This window comes from Denticeps clupeoides, chromosome 16 (assembly GCF_900700375.1).
Source record: "Denticeps clupeoides chromosome 16, fDenClu1.1, whole genome shotgun sequence".
NCBI classification, from domain to species: domain Eukaryota; kingdom Metazoa; phylum Chordata; class Actinopteri; order Clupeiformes; family Denticipitidae; genus Denticeps; species Denticeps clupeoides.
The window spans coordinates 18148007-18168844 of NC_041722.1; the positions used below are offsets into that span (position 1 = coordinate 18148007).

General features: G+C 44.6%; 2 protein-coding genes across 6 annotated transcripts; one reads left to right on the forward strand and one right to left on the reverse strand.

Moving 5' to 3' along the window:
• Window positions 1-2528: 2528 nt before the first annotated feature.
• Window positions 2529-12538, reverse strand: heatr3 (HEAT repeat containing 3). 3 transcript variants are annotated; one of them, XM_028956487.1, is made up of 15 exons: window positions 12329-12538; window positions 11354-11526; window positions 11181-11268; window positions 10950-11053; window positions 10157-10266; window positions 9915-10055; window positions 5906-6234; window positions 5386-5476; window positions 5135-5289; window positions 4894-4976; window positions 4668-4804; window positions 4402-4490; window positions 4114-4257; window positions 3870-4046; window positions 2529-2859 (listed from the first exon to the last, which is right to left on the reverse strand). In XM_028956487.1, exons 1-15 carry the CDS (start codon window positions 12527-12529, stop codon window positions 2746-2748), a joined length of 2136 nt encoding a protein of 711 aa, XP_028812320.1. In that variant the 5' UTR covers window positions 12530-12538; the 3' UTR covers window positions 2529-2745. The 3 variants fall into 3 exon arrangements, with proteins under 3 accessions (XP_028812320.1, XP_028812319.1, XP_028812321.1); XM_028956486.1 differs by having other exon boundaries at window positions 5135-5292; XM_028956488.1 differs by lacking the exon at window positions 12329-12538 and adding an exon at window positions 11654-11679 and having other exon boundaries at window positions 5135-5292; window positions 11354-11548.
• On the forward strand, window positions 12446-20799 carry ankdd1a (ankyrin repeat and death domain containing 1A). Of its 3 annotated transcripts, none has more exons than XM_028956495.1 (15): window positions 12446-12745; window positions 13080-13183; window positions 13438-13536; window positions 14252-14350; window positions 14647-14751; window positions 15767-15865; window positions 16470-16568; window positions 16644-16742; window positions 16822-16920; window positions 18536-18637; window positions 18733-18831; window positions 18910-19005; window positions 19733-19934; window positions 20019-20150; window positions 20200-20798. In XM_028956495.1, the coding sequence occupies exons 1-15, from the start codon at window positions 12712-12714 to the stop codon at window positions 20361-20363; spliced, it is 1632 nt and encodes a 543-aa protein (XP_028812328.1). In that variant the 5' UTR covers window positions 12446-12711; the 3' UTR covers window positions 20364-20798. The 3 variants fall into 3 exon arrangements, with proteins under 3 accessions (XP_028812328.1, XP_028812329.1, XP_028812330.1); XM_028956496.1 differs by having other exon boundaries at window positions 12454-12745; window positions 20229-20798; XM_028956497.1 differs by lacking the exon at window positions 12446-12745 and having other exon boundaries at window positions 13152-13183; window positions 13438-13540; window positions 20200-20799.
• Window positions 20800-20838: the final 39 nt, after the last annotated feature.

Here is a 20838-nt window from a genome sequence, read left to right on the forward strand (position 1 = left end):
TGGGAGGCGTCCTCTCCTCCCTGCTCCACAGCGGACCTGTCCAGCCATTTTGGCTCGAAGACTAAATAAATAAATGAAAGTTACTATTTAAGGATAAAGAAAGGAACAGTTTCAGAAAGTTAAGACAATTTCAGATTTCTATCGTACCTCAGCGGACTCGCATTTTTTTTTTTTTTTTTTTTACCTTTCTATTCAATCAACATGTGATTGCAAAATCCTGGCTGCTGCTGTTGTGGTTGGCATGGCGACAGGAAGCTGACTGAAGTAATACTTTTGCTCTGGGGGTGGAGCATCTCCAGATGGCTGAATTATTATTATTATTTTTTTTTTACTTTTATAAATGTCCACATAGAAAGTGTAGGCCTATGAAACAGTTGTAGTGAATGAGGCATTAAATGACTTATTATTATTATTATTATTATTATTATTATAATTATTAATGTAATTCTATTGAGAAGGGGAGAGAATATTAGCATATCTGTCAGCAGATGGAGAGGAGCACTTGGAGGGAAGGGTGGTGTCTTTTTGTGTGTTTTGTACTTCCAAAGATATTCATGAAGGCCTGTTGCAGGGGGGTGGGGGCCGCACCCCTTGTCTGAGGGGTTCAGACTGCTCGTTTCAGTCTGCTAAATTAAGAGCCGAGATCCAAACCTGCCAAACTTTTTTACTTTTTTTTTTTTTTTGGGCCGGTGGGGGGCATTGTAATCTCTCCAATCGACCCATTGACCCTTCCCCTCACCTTCAACATGAACCAATCAAACAATATGACACTTCATGTGTTTTTTTTTTTTTTTTTTTTTTTATTAAATACACTGCTGTACACTGTCCATTGTGAGCTGTGTTACCCTCTGGGGCAGGTGGGCAGGCAGACCTACTTAAGCGCTGTTGAAACAGTGGCGTCAAAAAACATACGAATGGTGACCCTAACATATAACCTCTAGCACCCTGGCCAGCATTGCAATTTTATTTTATAGCGTGCACAGATTTTGGCCCCTGAGGACGTCAAGAAGCTCGTGTCATCGATGTCACAGTCCAATCAGTTGAATTCCATTGCAATGGCCGTGAGCCGACACTGTAAGGGAAGAAGTGAGAGTGAAGATGAGCAGCTCTCACCGACAGGACTGACCGCTATGAGGTTGTTTTTTTACTGTTATAATTAAAAGTTCGTTGTATTCTCTCTTTTGCAATTCAGACATTTCTATACTGGTCTTTCAGTTACATGGCAGACCACCATACATAAAGATCGTTTGTTAGTCACTTTTTCTAACTTTTTTACGGTTCAGATGTTCCTCTAAATGTCTGTACAGAATGAAGCTGCTATTTTATCCTTGTTTTCTCTTTGTGGTTGTAATATATATATCAATATATATATATATATATTATCTATATTAAAAAAAAGTTCCTTCAGGTTTCTTTTTTTTCACCAGTGGTTCCACTACAGTCCGTATTCTTAAGTTTAAACCGAAAACAGGGGAAAAAAAATCATATTAAAAATTGAAACTGATTTAGACTGGTGTTTTATTCTGATACCTGATCAGGGCTGGGATGTTAAATGGACTGGGGGTGGGTTCTGAATGTGAAAATTGTTCAGATGCTTCCTTTTATCAAGCACTGCTGTAAAGCTGCCCCACAGAAACATCCACGTCACCCAGGGTTTCTGCAGGGTTATGGAAGCCAATTTTAAGACTTTTAAGACATGTAGTGTTGTCAAGACTGCCTAAACTGAGACCAAGACCAAGATACTGCCGAGAATTTAGAGTACTGAGACCAAGACACACTACGGAAAGACCAAGGTTGAAAACAGACCAAGGCTGGAATCGACAGCACATTACTCAAATCAACTGGAGAAAAGCGTCCTTACTCCTTAAAAAAATTAAGTTCATGTTATCTTTCCAATTATATTTTCCATAGGTCTCTCATTTAAAAATGTCCCAGATTTTTCATAGATTCGAGGCCTGAGGGGGAAAAAAAAAAAAAAAAGAGATGGGATGTACCAGAAAGACGTTCATATTAAGTCTCTTATACCAGGGACTGAGGCCTCAGGTAAGTTATAAACATGGCTATGTAATGATCCCTTGCTTTCAATTGAAGAAAATGGGCGTTTGGCTCTCAAATGTTCAGACACTCTTGAAGACATTTTCTTCTAGTGAATTAATCAAATTAACATCAGTAAGACAGTGCTGGTTCACTGATCTACAGACGTGGTGTATGAAGACTCTTAAATTAATTTACATTTCCAAAAACTTCAGGTACATTCTTCCAGATGGAGAGGACTCCGCTAATCCAAGTTTTATTTTCATTTTGGATTCTCGAGAACTAAATCACCCTGCATTCGCAAAGTCCGCCTGCTACTTGCTTGCCGCGGACCGCCCTCGGCCGTCTCCAACCCGCATAGATCGAAGGCTCGTCAGAAATCTTATTTATTCTAATAATTCAGTTCTGATTACTGGTAGATGGCACCAATATGTAAAAAAAATGTACCCAAACACATGGCATTTCACTGTAAGGTGACAAATACGCACAGACACTACTTTCATGGTGATGTTTATTACAAACATCATTCAAAATTAGATTTAGCCATAATTATACATTAACCATTATTAACATAATCAGCGCACTCATACAACGGGATAAAAACTGAGATTTGGCTTCAGAAAGAAAGAACTTAAGTGTCCACATGACAGAGCTGAGCGCTCAGCTCTTCCCTCATTGAGGCATCAGAAGGGCGGTGGTTCCGGTCGGGGTTCAGCGCCTCGCCTGCTTCTCCAGGTAGCCGACAAACCGGCGCAGGTTGATTTTGATGTTGTCCAGCACGCACAGCTGCTCTGGGCTGTACTTCCCTTTCCCCTCCTTACGGATCTGCGACACAAAACCACACAGCCTTCAGCAAAAGGGTCACCAGGAGCACAATAAAGCTGGGCAAAGTACGGCAAAGTTGGTCCTTTTAATCCGGCCTGTTAAAACCATGAAATCATGACTCCAGGTGACGTTTTCCTGTAATGCCTGGCCTTCCACCAGGTGGCGCACTGGGTGCAGATAAAGCACCTCAAGACCCGAACTGGAGTTTTGACGCGGGCTTGTGTGGTAAAATGAATGGTCAGGTGATGCGTTTAGATTATGGAAATGGAGGCTGAGGAGTCTAAATGGACGCTAGCCTCTAGCGATTATATTTTTGTTAAGCAAAGTCTGGGATTGTAATTTTTTCCACATTCTTGACAAAGCAAAAAGGCGGAGTCAATATTACAACACGCCCACATTTTAACTTATTGACTAATGAGAATGTGGCTGCTCTTACTCACCTACATTAAACTGTAACCCACATCTCAACATGCAACATTCAACTACTCAACCGGGGAAGTGGTGGCCTAGCGGTTCCTGGTTCGAATCCCGATCCGCCAAGGTGCCACTGAGGTGCCACTGAGCAAAGCACCGTCCCCACACACTGCTCCCCGGGCGCCTGTCATGGCTGCCCACTGCTCACTCAGGGTGATGGTTAAATGCAGAGGACAAATTTCACTGTGTGCACTGTGTGCTGTGCTGCTGTGTATCACAAGTGACAATCACTTCACTTTTTATTTATTTTACTCACATCCAACCCACTCCTTTCTCCACACATTAACATCGTAATGCCTTTTTTATGTTTATGGCCAACAAATGTTAAAAGTCAACGTGGCCCCTGAGCTAAAAAGTTTGCCCACCCCTGCACTAGAGCCCCTGTGGAAAGTTGTGTCCCTGTCCTTGTCCACACGGGAGCTTCATGTGTGCTGTAGGGAAGTTGGTCACAACTGGTTTTTGATGGTCCATCCTGCTGCCACACTCAGCCATTAAGAGAAAGTGACCTTCATCTGTACCAAGATCAGCGCTGGTACCTTGGCTTTGAAAACGGGCTGCAGGGCTTTGAGTGCGGGCAGCAGGCGGATGGCTGCAGCAGCTTTCTCCGCCTCCTCGCCGTCAGCGAACACGTCGAACAGGGCGTCCAGGGCTTCACCGCACACCACCAGGTTGGTGTCCTTCGTCGCGACTGACAGTAAGGCGTTTCCAATCATCTGCAAGGAGACGGCGGCGGTGAGAAAAAGGACAGCCGACCGTCCCGATGTCACTTCCCCTCCATACCTGCAGGGTTTCTGCGGAGTCGGGCTGTTTGGCCAGGGTGCTGCCGGTGATGCCCAGGATGGCGAGAGCGTTCACCCTGACGCTCAGTACGTCACAACGCGTGGCCGCCTCACACAGGCTCATCAGCTGCTGGGGGCTCATGCACTAAAATCACATAAATGACACTTCATAACCCCTTCAAACATACACACACACACATATATACTTTTTTATAATTTTATGGGACAAACCACAAATACACTGGAGGACAGCAAGAGGACAACATGCTGCAGAGGGGGGACATCTCACCTGTGGGATGTTTTTCGAGGCCATAATCTGCAGGAGGGAACGCAGAGCGCTGGTCACCGCTTCCAGAAACTCGTCGTCTTTAAGAACCTCTGCAGAACATAACCAGCAGGAACAAAAAATTATTGTCATCTTGATAAATTACATGAATTACGTAATGGGTCAGAAATAAAGAGTAGAAACAGGACACTAGTTTCTCTGAATATTGAAATAAGTCGTGTATTTATTAAACATGTTTGGAACCAGTCATGAACATCCAGCGTCCAAACCTGCTGAGCTGAAGACCAAACTGGCCAGGTGTTGAGCCACAGCCTGTAGACCAACAGGTCCGCCCAGAGACTCCGTATCCATGGCAGCCAGGATGTTATGGAGGCATGTCAGAGCCCGGTACTGAACGCGGTACATCCTGTTCCGCACAAACGTCATCATGAACACAACGTACGTCATAGAGAAGAACTTCATTTTAGTGCGATGTGGCCAACAGGGGGGCGTTACTTTTTAACGACTCCTCCCCATGCGGGCGTCTTTCCACACGCAGCCAGAGCTTCAGCGCTGGGGAACTCCGCCTTCAGCAGCACCTGACACACACACACACACACACACACACACACACACACACACACACACACACAATCATTTTCACTTTCCTATAATGCAAATCAAAACTGATGAAATGCCAGTTCCACACAGGTGAGTTGGAGACGAGAAAGGAGGGACGGGAGGCGGAGCCACGTGCCTTCTGTGGGATGTGGTGGTGGATAAGAGCACCGTGGACCTCTGCAGAAAGGCACAAGGGAGAGAGGAGGCTGGAGTTTCCCTCCAACAGGCCATCTGCGCCTGGCTCAGCCTCATCGCCGCTCGACGTCTCCTCCCACTCATCATCAGAGGGGTCTACTGAGCAAACGTGGAAACCCGGCTGAGGATTCGTGTGCAAACACCTGAAGTATGTGGCAGGCTGGAATGAACCCGACCCACCCGACGTCTCACCGTCCGAGCAGCACATGTTCACTATGATCTCCAGAGACGTCTGCTGGGCCGTCAGCAGCGCCGTGACCTCCCTCAGCTCCTCCCTGCCCCGCTGAGCAAATCACACAACACACAGACATTAAAAGTGATGGAAATGAAAAGGCACAACGCACCTACAAAACACATAAAACAGCAAAATCTTCAAAACAGCAACTGGAAGCAGCGAACAGATCAGGCCGAGACCATAATCAAGTTCAAGCCCTTAAAACATGCCGGTTTTCTTTTTATTTCATCTCGTTTTAATTTCAGTCCCTCAAATAAATTCAAATGTTGGTTAATCTTTTACAAGTCAATATTGCCCATATTTACAGTGATTTGCAGTTAACTGCGATGCAGTTTAAAAGTACCTCGTGCAGTGTGCCAGTGTAAAAAGTTAAGTCTAGAGCCTGTACACTACAGGTCCATGGTTGTATTTGGAACTGACATTTCCATTACATTAGCATGGAAAACTGATCCCAGAACAGCAGGGAGGAGCTCTTACAGGCAGCAGGTCAGAGAAGTCGTCTTCCTTTCCACTCGTCTTCCTGCTTCTCCCCAGCCCATTCAAATGCACCTCCCCGTCTCCCTCCTCCAGCTCCTCCTCCGTTCCTGCCCCCACCCCTCTGTCAGCCGGCATGTGCTCCTCCATCCCTTCCGTGGCCGCAGCGCTGCCCCCACCGGTGGCGAATCGGGCCGCCTCTGCCTGCAGCAGCTCCGGGACCAGCCTCCCGGCGTCGAGCTCCAGGCTGCGGGACAGCGTGGCTACCAGGGCGCCCAGAGTCTGGGCGTGCTGCGCCGCCGGCAGGCTGGCCTTCACGTTCCACACCACACCTGCCGTTCACCAAAATCAATTTCAACTTTTCTGTTCTGTGTCACGAGGTTGAAGGTTCAAATTAGGGAAGAAGAATATTGCGATATGGCAATAAAAAATCTAATTACAAATTACTAAAATTACTAATAACAAAATCTCTCATTTCAAAGTGAAGCATACGAATTACATATAACAAAGTGAAAAACTTACAATAGTTTACTAAATTTAACACACAAAAATCTTGCAAATGTTATTTTTCCAATACAGCAGCTTAATAAAAAATAAATTAACCATTTTTTTTAAAGAATTTATCAAAAACCATTACATTTAAATAAAGTAATATATATAGTAGTATAGTGTATATATAGTAATATATAAATTAGATATTTTAGGGTTTGGCGCTGATACTAATTTGTCATGTTGCTGCAACTTTGACTTTGTTCAGTGTCAGTCTGTCTAAAGCCAAAATATTGCCATACAACAAAATGAGCCTTTTAGCAACTGCCAGGTCACCGTTGCCCGACTCTGTATCCATTCCCAAACGGAGTAAGTTCATGTACTTAGGATATAAATTGCATCATTTTGCGTTCAGGTAATCTGCGGCCGCATGGTATAAACGGTATACAATATGAATTTGGCCAACAGGAGAGATTTTGATTATACCGAACAACCACAGAAGTATCCACTCCTCAGGAAAATGAGTTGCATCACCTGTGTGAAACCACGGCTATTTAAGCCCTAAATTTGAGTTTCCAAAAAAAATAAGCCCTTAAAAATCATTAAAAATAACTATTAATCCTTAAAGGTCTTAAAAATACTGTGGAATCAATGAATAATCTAAAACAGGCCTTCAATCTGTCAGTAATCCACTGGTCACTGCACACTTCCAGGTTTAATAAAAATAGGGTTAGGGTTCAGTTTTGGAGAAGGTTTTGATTTTGGAATAGGGTTCGGTTTTGAGGTTGAAGTTTATCGTCATATGTACTAAGTACAGCGTACAGAGCACAATGAAGTTCTTGCTTGAAAACCCCTCCCACGCAGACAGAACATAGGACATGATACACAGAAGACATAGAAGACAAAGTGGTGCAGCAGCAATAAATTAGTCACAGAAGGCTAAATTGCATAAAGTGAATGTGCATAATTTAAAGTGACAGTGCATAATGTTAAGAGCCACAGTTACTGTGTGTTGAATAGCGTGTTGGTACTGGGGTAGAAACTGTTCGGTTTTGGAGAAGGGTTCGGTTTAGGCCGTAACGGTCACCTCGGATTCCGCATGCGCACGCAGGCATGGCACCAATTGGGCAAGTGGCACCGATTGGGTACTGACAGGCGGACCTAGGCTGTTTGGTGCCCTGTGATTTTAAAAATCACAAAATAAAATCTTGGAACCCTAGAGGGTTTGGGTACCCTCTAGGGGCAGTGGTGGCCTAGCGGTGAAAGAAAGCGGCCCCGTAATCAGAAGGTTGTCGGCTCGAATCCCGATCCGCCATGGTGCCACTGAGGTGCCACTGAGCAAAGCACCGTCCCCACACACTGCTCCCCGGGCGCCTGTCATGGCTGCCCACTGCTCACTCAGGGTGATGGGTTAAATGCAGAGGGCAAATTTCACTGTGTGCATCGTGTGCTGTGCTGCTGTACATCACATGTGACAATCACTTCACTTTCTAACCGTAACCCTAGGACTGCACGATGTTAGGGACTGCATGATAAAACATGAACAAGCATAGAGTTATTTACATATCTTCTGACAATATTTTAGGTAAACTTTAAAGCTGAACAGAGAAAATTCAAAGTTTTTATATAATCACTGGCATCAAACAAAGTCCACTTTCAGTAGAAGTGCCCAGATATTGTTTTATCTGGTTTAGGGCTGCAACAACGAAGCGATTGAATCGATAAAAATCGATTACTAAAAGAGTTGGCAACTAATTTCCTAATCGATTCGTTATGACGCGCGACGCGGAGACGTTTGATTATTAAAAAAAAAATCTTTATTTGAGCGCGGAGCGGAGTGAACACACTCATGCCGCCTCATAGACAGCGTGGAGCAAAAAAAAAAAAAAAAAAACAAGCGAACGTAGAGGAAAGATACATGGCGGAGGCAGAGAAATCTGCGCGAAAATATGCAAAAGCGACATGGCACGGCACGGGAGCACCACGGCAATGATCCAGCACCTGAAACGCGTGTTTGATGAGGAGGAAGGGAGTTCAGCAGCAGGGGAAGTCGCTACAGAATCCTACTTTTGTTCCGTTTTGAAGTGAGGAACGTAATGTCCCTGGTGCTGGTGTTTAACTCGGCGCGGAGGAGAACTAGACGGGGACTTACAGCGCTACCTACAGGTGTGGAGGGGGATGAAACAGCGTTCGGACTGTTCTCTGCGTCTCCGCGTGGACGACTCGCCTATTGTGTCCCTGAGCAAGACATTTAACCCCAAGTTGGTCCAGGGGGACTGTCCCTGTAACTACTGATTGTAAGTCGCTCTGGATAAGGGCGTCTGATAAATGCTGTAAATGTAAATGTTTACCCGTCATCCAGCTTGACAGGCATGACGAGTTAGCGTTAGCTCGGTAATAACAGTAGTAAAGCAGGGGTGCTATAGTTACTTTGCATTAAAAGACTAAAGACATGTTTTTATTCACTAGCCTTTTTTGGACCATTCATTTTTCAATCTGTTGTCATGTATAGCTACACTGCAAAAAAAGCTTTTCTTACCTAGTAATTTTGTCTAGTTTCCAGTCCAAATATCTAAAAAATCTTAGATCAAGATTACTAGACAAGAAAAATGGCATGAGAAAATTAAGTGATGCTTAAAACTTCTGTTTGAGATTATATCTCATTAAGATTAGTTTTCTTACCCCATTGGCAGATAATTTTGCTTGTTTTAAACAATCACTTAATTTTGAGATGTTTTATCAGAAAACAAGACATCATTTCTTATGCTATTTCATGTGTCTAGTAAATGTATCTTGATTTAAGATTCTTTAGAGATTTGGACTGAAATCAGGACAAAACTACTAAGTTAGAAAAGCATTTTTTGCAGTGTTGTGTGTGTGTCAGTGTGAGAGTTTGTGAGTGTGTGCATCTGCAGTGTAGTGTAGAGAACAAGTTCTGACATTCAAACAAATCCTGTTAAATTTTCTGATTTGTATTGTTCTTTATTTTTTTATAAATTATTTATCATTCTGGCAGCTCAGGTGGCACTATTTTTAAAAAAGTATATTTGGCAGATGTAAAGCATACATGTGTATGTTTTTTTGTGTTAGTCAATTTTTATTTAATTTTATTATTATTATTATAACAGCTCAAGGAGCAACATGTTTGTGCACTTTCTAAAGATTTTGGTTCTGTTTTTGAATAAAGGGCTGGAAATGAACGCTTTTCTTGTTTGTTTTTTTCCAATCCGATTCTACGATTAATCAAACAAAATAATCGACAGATTAATCGATTATTAAAATAATCGTTAGGTGCAGCCCTACTCTGGTTATGGTTATGTTGTATGTTGAAATTTATTGTACAACTTCCTGTTGCAGTGCCTTCGCTATGGACACGTTACCCTTTCAAAAACATTCAAATTGTCTTATCTAATTACATACTGCGAAATATACAGTTTACAGTCTATGGTTCAATATATATAGCAATATGAATTTTGCGATTAGATTTATCGTGCGGCCCTAGTTTAAATTCCCTCCAGCTCACCCGCGGCCAGCGTCCGTAACAGCGTCTGCGCCATTCCAGTGTGAGTGGAGAGCAGCACGGACTCCAGGGCGCTCAGGACCGCTGTGTTCACGCTGCCCAGCAGCTCTGCATTGTCCTCAGTCACCGTGTGCAGACAGTGTGCTACGAACACACACACACACACACACACACACACGTAATAAAGAAACTGTTCTGATTAACGTAAAACAACACAGGACATAATGCGCCCTGATGCTACCGACCTGCAGACAGCGCCAGCTCCACGTTCTGCATGCGTCGGTCCAGGCAGAGGATCAGGACGTCCAGCAGGCCTGACCTGTTGAACGTGGACACGGCCCGAGTGCTGCTCTCGCTGATCAAGGCAGTTCATCACGACGGGGAATAATAACACACACAAATATGACCTTAAAAGGTGGTCATGCAAAAATTCACAATACACAAAAAACTATTCTATATAGAGGTGAGCAATAAGTACAGTACAGGCCAAAAGTTGGGACACGCCTTTTTCATTCAATGTGTTTTCTTTATCTTCATGACCATTTACGTTGGTAGATTCTCACCAAAGGCATCAAAACTATGAATGAACACATGTGGAGTTATGTACTTAACAAAAAGTGGAGACCTGACCTCCTTATGCACGCACCGCAGTCAAAGTTGACGTATTTCCAGGCGACCAATAGAATCATAGTGTCGAAGCGGGCTAGTGTTTGGTCTCCCCCTTCGTAAGACACACACATAAAGTGGGAATGGAGGAGACGCTGATCTTAATAGTATCTGAGTGTCCAGAGACCTACAATACGACATTATCGTCTTACGGGTAGTGTTTCAGGCACCACGTCTATTTTGTGAGTGTTTGTGACATTAGGTGAGTTTTTCTGCTCATTGTAGTAAATCATAGTGTCCACAAGAATGAACGAGACCTTAACTCTTGTCGTGCAGAAAAATGTATGCATCGCGGTGCATCGATATTCGTGATCGAATAATCAGGCCAGTGAGGGTTCACACCTCGAGTGTGTACATGTGCTGTCTGCTCACCACAGATTCCACAGCAGGTTCACCGCCTCATTGGCCACACCCTCCACCGTGTGCTTCGGCTCCTGGGAGGATGGAGCTGAACTGACCTCGAAGGCCGAGCAGCACTGGCGAAGATGAAAGCACCAAGAAACTGAGACGCATTGCCGCAAAGAAGCCACCAAATCACTAAAAACCCGCAAGCGACTAACGTAACGCTGTGAATTCAGATTCCTGACAAAGGACGCGGTTTACCTCTCGGAGCAGAGTGACAAGTGGAGTTAGGATATCCTGCCTCACCATGTCCTCACATACCTCGGGTCCTCCACACGCACTCAGGTTCCTGTCAGAACACACGCGTTAGCTCCTCTCAACCAACTCTCAAACAGACGGAGAAAGGGAACGACGGCGAGGCTCGTCCAGCCCACCTGAGCGCCCCTGCCGCGGTCTCTCGGACGGCCCGGCTGGGGTCCAGCAGAAGTGGCCCGAGCCGCCGGACGGCGTCCCTCTGCAGGAAGGCGGGGATGGTCTGGCTCTGTTGGACCACACGGGAGATGCCGGCACAGGCGAGTTCCCGCACATCTGCACACGGGCTCTGCAGCTGCAGCACGCGCACACACACACACACACACACACACACACACACACACACACAAAACAATTCATATATCACATCAACACACGACTGCAGGGATTTTTGCATAATAATTGCAGTATGATGCGCAGTGAAGCGCTCCATTTTCACCATGCAAAGTTAAAGTAATAGTTATAGATTAGTAGTTAAAAAAAAAAAAAGGCAAGCAAGGATAATTATAGTCAATTAGAGCTACGGATTCTACTAAAGTGCAAATTCCAAAAGATATAAAGAAGAAAACATTACACATGCTCCAAACCACGAGGGACTTCTTCTCTATAGGCATATAAATAGTGCGCAATTTCAAATACAAACTGAACAATATTGAGAGTTTTGCGTATTTTTCATAACCTTGTTTTACCTGTCATGCTGCGGTAGGAAATTCTGCCAAGGTAGGACAATCCGACAGAACACCGGACTGAATTTCCTACCGCAGCATGTTTTTAAAGCGACCGTTCCTGCTAGCTGTACAAATGCGATGTGCAACTTGTTTAAATAATAATTATACTATTGTACTGTCCATAAACCACAAGTAGTAGTATGTGAGTAGTATGTTGTGGTAGCTCAGAAACACCCATCAGATCGTCCTACCACCAGTGTTTTACCTGTTTGAATATTAATTATGACACTTTATTGTCCAAAAACAAACAAGTATGTTCTGATAGTATTTGGTGCAGCACTTACCGTCTTTTCCTTTAAACTCTGACTAAACCGTGCGGCGGCAGGACGTTTCGACAAGTAGGGTGAAATGATGGAACACCCGATTTACCTTCTCCAGCAGCTCCGCAGCAGGGGAGTCCTCGTCCGTCTCCACCGCCTCCTCGTCGTCCCCGGACGGGCGCTTCACCGCACCCGCCGCCAGCCCGTCCGCCGAAACGCGGGGCCGCTTAAACTTGCTGCTCTTGGTCTTGCCCATAATCGTACCGAGCTGTCGGACCACACGCCGTCCCTCCGCAGCGGCTTCCGCCATGTGCGAGTCGTACGGCGGCGCGTCCTGCCGTAAAGGCGCCTGCGCTGTCGCGCCCGCGGTGTCGTGAAGTCCGCGCAGCTCTCCGGGACGCCGCGACTCAGACGCGCCGGAGCGGCGCAGCGGGCCGGAGGGCGGCGGCGGCGTCGATCGGGGCGATTTCAGACGATGGGGAGATCATTAAAATGGAGGATTATCTGGTGTCGGAGGATGATATCTGTAAGCGCAGAATCCGCGTCCGTTCACATGATGTCGATATCGGCTGAGTAGATACTGAAATAATTAGCATTTTTTATAATTGAATGCCTGTAAGGAAAACAGGATGATTAAATCATTAGTTTAATTTTGTAAATTAAGAGCATCTCCAGTAAAAAGATTATTTAGTATTCTAATATTTTAATTGCGGCAATGATGCGCAATAAGTACTGACCTTAGCTTGACAATTGCACCATGCCATTTGTGCAGGCAGGTTTATTTCCATTAATTGAATTCATTTGTTTTACATTCAAAGTGTTTTGTACTGGAAGTTGATGAAGCTGGCTGTATTTTCCAGTGCTTCGATCAGAGAAGGAGTTTCACAATGCGGCCAAGAGGAACGACGTGGGCCGGATGCAGGACCTGATGAAGAAAGGGGTCGACATCAAGGCCAAAAACAAGGTGAGGAGCTTACCTAGATGCCAGGGACTGACCGCACGCCCCCTGTAAGGAACGCCAACATTCCCAGTGTCCCGGGGGGAAGGGGTGCCACAGACAGATTTTAGCCCATAGAACAGGATGTGACCCTGATTTGGCACCGTCCGGCAGAGAAATCCCCCAACCACAGGAGAGGTTTGATGTAGTTCTCATTTGTGTGTTGGTGTGTGTGTGTGTGTGTGTGGTATTTGACCGGGCTTTTGTTAAACTGTCCTCAGTTAGACAGGAAGGCGTTGCACTGGGCCGCGGGGGCTGGAAACGAGGAGGCCGTGCGCCTGCTGCTGGAGCATGACACCGACGTGGACCATGCGGACAGTGTAGGTATATATTACATAGAGTATAGTCTTCCTCAATAAGAACAATTTAACTGCAGCGTGAAGCCCCTGCACTTAAGTATTATTGTAATATTTTTTTATTTATTTAATATTTATTTATTTATTTAATATTTATTTAGTTTTTATTTAGTGGAATATTAACCATTTATAATATTTACAATATTCAAAGTATTTATATTATTGCTTAGAATTATTATTGTGCTTTATTTTTTTCACACCAACACATGAACCCTTTTAAAATCTGAGTTGAAATCAAAAGGATCTTTTAGCCGTGTTGTTTTTTTAATTCATGTTGTTGTTCTTGTTATTATTAGTCGTCTTTAGTTATTATCAGTCAGCACTGGCAAGTTGGACATATTCAATGCACGCAGCTCACATTAGTTCTGTTTTTACTTCTCCTCAGAGGGATCGCTGACCAAAAAAAAAAATTAACCAGGAATAAACAAATAAGGCAAATTTTAAAAAGCCGAGTCAAGTGGTAGTCAAATGTTACCAGGCTGGAAGGGTTAATAATCACCTGAAACGTGAATGTTATTATTTAATATGGTTTGCTAGGCCACTTTTCCACGTGATGAATTTTTCATATCTTGCTGCGACGGCCGTTCTGCCCCGGGGGTCAGCGCTGCTGCACTTTTGTAAACTTGATCTTTTTTGCCGTTTCCTTGTGTGTTCATCTTCTGCCGCCCATCCATCACAGTTTGGCATGAACGCCCTGCTGCTGGCCGCCTGGTTCGGGCACCTGAAGATCCTGCAGATCCTGGTGGCTTGTGGTGCAAAGCTGAACTGTGAGAATAAAGTAAGTTACATTTGAACTGGATTAACGGGCTGAAATATAATAAACATAAAAATATGATTTATTTCAAAAGTCTCATTAGCCTTTTAAACAGCCTCACCCAGGGCCTGGATGAAGTTAGGATAGGGAGCTGAGTTGCCATAGCAACAGAGGATAAACATGTTTGGTCGCATGGAACAGTGTAGGTTTGTGTGACAGTGTAAATGTTGTGACAGTCAATAGAAACCCTCCAAACTCCTTCTAATGGCTGTTGTCACAGCGTCATGTCACATTTGTGAAATATGTGCCTGTGTGGCCAGAATGGGCTGAGCCTCCTGCACTGCGCCGCCCAGCGGGGCCACATCAGGGTGCTGGAGTTCATCGTGGAGGACCTGGAGGATGTCCAGCTGGACCGAGCGGACAAGGTGGGTTATTTAAAGAGGATCAAGAAATGTTTCACGAATCCTGCATGTGCTGTATGTATGATTTAGGTATTAATGCACTAATCTGTAGAGTAACATGACAAGTGGGAAATATTTTTTGAGAGTGGCCATGAAAACCTCCCCCCACCCCCCAGATGCTACCTTGCTCAAGGGGACCTTGGGGGTTCAGTTCATTACCCGCTAGGCCACCACTGTACTAATAAAGCTTGAACCCAGGTCAATGGCTTGGCAAATAGCTATGCTTACCATTATACCACCAATGGCCATAAAACCGGAGTGACAATGAAGATGGTGCCGAAAATGTTCAGTAACCACCAAACATGTAGAATTTTGCCCGATCTGTCCGTGTTCTGGTCAAAAAGCAGAGGTATGAGAGGCAGGCTGGGCGACATCAGGCGACATCAGGCAGGTGCTGAAAGTTGTGGCTGGTCGAGTGAATGTGCCTTCCTGCTGGTATCTGCGTCGTGGGGGTTAAAAAGTCAGAATCCGGCGTCACCACCCTCTGTGCATATGATCTGCGGCATGATTTGTGAAACGATCTCGTGTTTAAATATGTAAAGTTCAGCAGGGACCTTCCTGGTGCCACTCTGGTTTCAGGTTGCACTCCCACATACTGATAAGAATGCAGCATGACTGTAGAATCGGTAGTAATACGTGAAATGTGAGCTTCCACACCCAGAGCAGAGGATCGGTGGAGAATGGGTGTCGTCTTGGTGGGTGTGTGGCTGCCATGTTTACACAGCATCAGATCACAGTCGTTGCCTCATGCATAAATTGGCTGGTTTCGGTGTGCCTGTGTGCTGGTGACGTTTTGGCCACGTCATGGATCATAGCAGGTCTTGCTGGGCATTTACTGTGTATTTGGTTTTCGTTGCACATTGACCAGGCGTTGGAAATCCAACAAATGCTTTCTGGAATACGTCACATTGGGTGTAAATATTGTCATATTAGGGTTCGCTCACCCTGTCATCTCTCTCCTTGTCTCATTAACCGACAGTCGGGAAAGACGGCGCTTCACCTGGCAGCAGAACATGGCCAGCTGGAGGTGGTGGAGTTCCTCATTGGCCTGGGCTGTGCCCACAGCATTAAAGACAAGGTGGTGCAGCCTCTGGGTTTTTATACAGTACAGGCCAAAGGTTTGGACACACCTTCACATTCAATGTGTTTTCTTTATTTACGTTGGTAGATTCTCACTGAAGGCATCAAAACTATGAATGAACACGTGTGGAGTTATGTACTTAACAAAAAAAGGTGAAATAAGTGAAAACATGTTTTATATTCTAGTTTCTTTGCTCTGATTACTGCTTTGCACACTCTTGGCATTCTCTCGATGAGCTTCAAGAGGTCGTCACCTGAAATGCTTCTCCAACAGTCTTGAAGGAGTTCCCAGAGGTGTTTAGCACTTGTTGGTCCAGCTCACCCCAAACCATCTGGACTGGGTTCAGGTCCGGTGACTGTGGAGGTCAGGTCTGCACTTTTTTTGTTAAGTACATAACTCCACATGTGTTCATTCATAGTTTTGATGCCTTCAGTGAGAATCTACTGACGTAAATGGTCATGAAAATAAAGAAAACACATTGAATGAGAAGGTGTCCCAACTTTTGGCCTGTACTGTATTTCTGCACTTTTCACAACTGATCCTGAAATGACTGAGTTTGTTGCACGATGAACAGATTTGACGTGTTTCCTCCTGCTCTCAGGAGGACAACACAGCTCAGCATCTTGCAGCCAAGCACGGCCACGCTGAGGTGCTACAGAAGATCGTGGAGACGGGAGAGGACATAGACGAGAAGAACATTGTGAGTTCCATCGAGGAGATGGTGCCTGTGACATCATTTGCCGTGATAATGTAAAGATTTACGCGTCTGTCTCAGGACGGGCTTACAGCCCTGCACCTTTCTGTGGACGGGGGACACTATGACTGCGTGAGACTGCTGATGGACATGGGCTGCAGCGTCAATGCACTGACCAATGCAAGTTTCCCACACGACTGCACGTTACCGCACACGTATAAGAGCTTCTGGCCTGACGCCGGTGCTTCTCCGCCCTCAGAAAAACGAAAGCGCTCTGCACTTCGCTGCCCAGCGTGGCTTCGTCAGGGAGGCCGGGCTGCTGGTGGAGGCCGGGACTGACACCAACGTGGTGGACAACGTGAGTCTGGGGCATGTCTGGCAGCCCTCATCAGAATCTGGACTAATGTTACATTTGATCGGCAGTTCAAGCACTTTAACTTGTCGAGTTGCACTGTGATTATCCTCCTGAGACCCGAGCTCTGGATTGGAGTGAATTTTTAATTTCCTTTTACTGTTTGGGATAAATTAAAATCCCATTATAAACAAAACAAAAAAACTTGTTTTCTGAAAAAAGAATGTCCTTATGTAAGGATTTCGGGACTTAATTCTTAATAAAACCCAATAAAATCATAGTTGTCTTAAAATAATACTACTACTACTATTAAATTCTACTAAAATACTACAATACTACTACTGAAACGGGTCAAATTCTTACCATGTAAAACTACAGACACTTTAAGTAAAAATCTCATTTCAGTTTCAGCCTCAAAATTGGATGAGTATTAGTATCTTGTCTACTTATGTGTCTGGATTGACTGTGGCAACCCAATTTGGACCGGAAACCCGGTTTTGGTCACGGTCAGGTTTAGGCTGTAGCAGGGTGGCTTTCGCAGGCATGCACAGTCCAAATTGGGAAGCGACTAGAGGTGTGAACCTTCACTGGTCTCACGATTCGATTCGATTACGATTATCAGTGCCTCGATATCGATGCATCCCAGACATTTTCCACATGGTCACATGAAGTCAAGGTCTCGTTCGCCTGTGTGGACGCTCTGATTTGCTCCAGAGCAGAAAAACTTGTTACGTCTGCACTCACCTTGTAACAGTTGTATATACTGGTAGTTCTCCTTTAATTGCACATGGCACTATGTTGTGGGCAGAGTTAATCGTCTGCCCCGGTCCTGATGCAGATCGACATCTCCACCTAGCAGAGGAACTGGACTGGTCCAAGCTCTGTGGTCCTTGTATTATTTCATTTTGTATTACATAAAAGCAGTAATATTTGGTACGTGTAATGTCCAAATTATTCTGACACCTCAGTTCCAAATAGTATTCATTACAGAATAAATTTTTTTTAAATTCAACTGAATGCTCACCGCACGAAAAATATGCGTGTTTTTGTAAATCTGGGTAAGATGATATTGTTGTGTTGTAGATCTCTGAACACTCAGAGAAAGATCAGCTTTTTCTCCATTTTCTCCATGTGTCTGTTTCGAAGTGGCGGAAAGAAGACACCCCCACTTGGATTCTATTGGTCGCCCGCAAAATACATCATGGTTGCCACGCCATGCAGCGTAAAACTCGCGGAACGGCACTGTATTCTGTAGAACAGGCCGCCACAGTCACTACCTGCACTACGTTTTAACGAGATTCACAAACAGAAAATCACCAAGCAACATCATTATGATAATCGATTATGCTCTGCACTGCATCGATGCAATATCGTCCATGTCGGCATCGCGATGCATCGATTATACGATTCATTTCAACACCCCTAGAAGCGACAGGCACCGTAAAAAAGAATGCTGCTGATATTGCCTCTCTGACCACTAGAGGGCAAGCCGAGGTCCCTGAATAAGGACAGCAGGGTTTTACCTGAACAGAATCAAATATTATAGTAAAAAGAAGCCAAAATGCAGTGTCCCCAGGGTCTCGGGAGGTTTTAGTGATGTCTGCTGAATTTTCTGTTGCAGACCCAGCACAATTCAGCTTTGCACATTGCTGTCCTCGGCAACTACACCGAGATTGTGAAGCTCCTAATTGATGCTGAATGTGAACTTGACATTCCAGACCACGTAAGATGTGTTTCACGACAGCAACAGGCCTCTCGTTAAGCTTCTACCAGGGTGAACGAAATATCTGTGGTTGTGACTGTCAATGTCCTCACCAGAGACTCCAGACGGCGCTGCACATGGCAGCCGAACACGGTCGGCACAACATGGTCGAGCTCATAATTATAGCTGGAGTCAACCTCAGACTGCTGGATAAGGTAACCGGGGTTATAGACTGTTATGGTCTGTAAAGCATCCCAGAATCCATCCCAGTCATTTTGCATTGATACTTACAGCAAGGGAAGACGTCCCTCGACGTGGCAGCCAGAGGAAACCATGTCAACGTGGTGGACATGATCATTAAAGCGGACCGCTTTTACAAGTGGGAGAAGGTACTTCCCGTACTACAAGATGACCGTGAAATATCCTAGAAATATGTTAATGTGTTTTCTTTCAGTGTATGCATTTTCCTGGGATGTCACCAGGATGGAATTTATTGCAATTCCCGTGGCATCCACAGGTTGTCAGGCTGACAATTTCCTGTTCTTTTTCACTTTTTTCTCCATTGTCAGAGCAAATTATAACAATATGTTCTTCATATTCAGCCATAAACTACTGATTTCAATCAAAAATTAATTTCCATTTGGCATGAAAAACTTATTATATGAACTAAATATCTATACATATATTTATATATAAATATAAGTATTATAATAATTATTATTTTATTAAATAGTGTGTATAAACTTGCTTTGGTTGGTTTTGGTAGAAATAGAAAGGCTCTTTTGTGAAGTGATCTTGTATTTTCCCAGAGCTTTATATTATAGTATTTCCCAGTCCTGGGCCCCTAAGCCAGGGATTCCTAATTCCAACATTCTGTTCTTTCAGCCTGCCACATAAATCATTAGGAATCTTTACAACACAACAGTTGACTGATGTTTGGAAGGAAAACTTTCTCTCAGGACAGGGAACCCCTGATCTAGGCCCATCTGCTAGAACATTTTCAGCCTTCAGAGCTTTCCCTCAGCTGGACTCTATATAGCATACTGTTCTCAGTATAACAAAATCACTATGTGACTGAGATTAAGGAGGATTTCTTTTTTTTCTACATCTTTACAGGACCAAATGACCTCTGATACCGACCCCCTGGCGGGCCGAACCCTGACCTTCAAGCAGGACCACCAGCCAGAGACCCAGCACATGCGGTCCGTCATCTGGAGGCTCGCCACCAAGTACCTGGGCCAGGGAGAGTGGAAGACACTGGCTCAGTACTGGGGCTTCACGGACGCACACGTCCGGGCCATCGAGCACCAGTGGACCGGTCAGTTATTGCTGCTTACGATATTCATATGGCGACTGCCATATTCATATGGCCATGCCAACCAGAGCGCTTTACCATTTAAAGGCACAAAAAGCTACAAAGAGCACGGCCACCGCATGCTGCTCATCTGGCTGCATGGCGTGGTCATCGCAGGGGAAAATCCCATCAAAGGCCTATATGAAGCGCTGGTCGGGATCAACAGGACAGACCTGGCAGGTGAGTGATTGAGATGAACGGACCATGCTATTTTACCTAAAATAAACAGAATTTTTGTCGTTTCTCCCACGATGGCAGAGTGCATACGCCAGAAAGCCAACGCAGACCCCAACTCGCCCAAAAAGTGCAGCGCAATGTGAAGGTTACACTTTCAGGGAGCAACGGTGGAGAAGGACTGAGGTGGCTTCAACAGCACCATACTGTAGACTTTGACGTTCTGAGCCCAAATGCTCGGCCATGCAAAAAGGACCAAGCCACCAGGCAGCTCTGGTTTAAGGGCATGCTGAGCATTTGGTCCACAACCGAGCACCAGCAACCATGATTTTTTTTACACTGTATCATTTTAATTGTTTAAATGAATTAATTGACCTTCCATTTAAAATTTCTACTGAATTGCAATGCATGTTTTTACTCCTTGCACTGAAGAATAATTCCTTGATGCTTGAAGGATTGTGGATGCATTTTATCTGCCTTTATACTGTCTTATCTACATTTGTACTGTCTTGCTTGGTGACAACCTGGAGCTTACGTTCCCTGCATGCTTTTTACATCACTTGCACAGAACAATCAGTCTCCATGTTGCACAAAAATGATTATATTCAGGGATGCTGTTTATTACTTTCAAATGTTGAAATGTTTTTTTTTTTTTTTAAGTTACCAGCGATTCCTAATTTGCTTTGAATTGAAA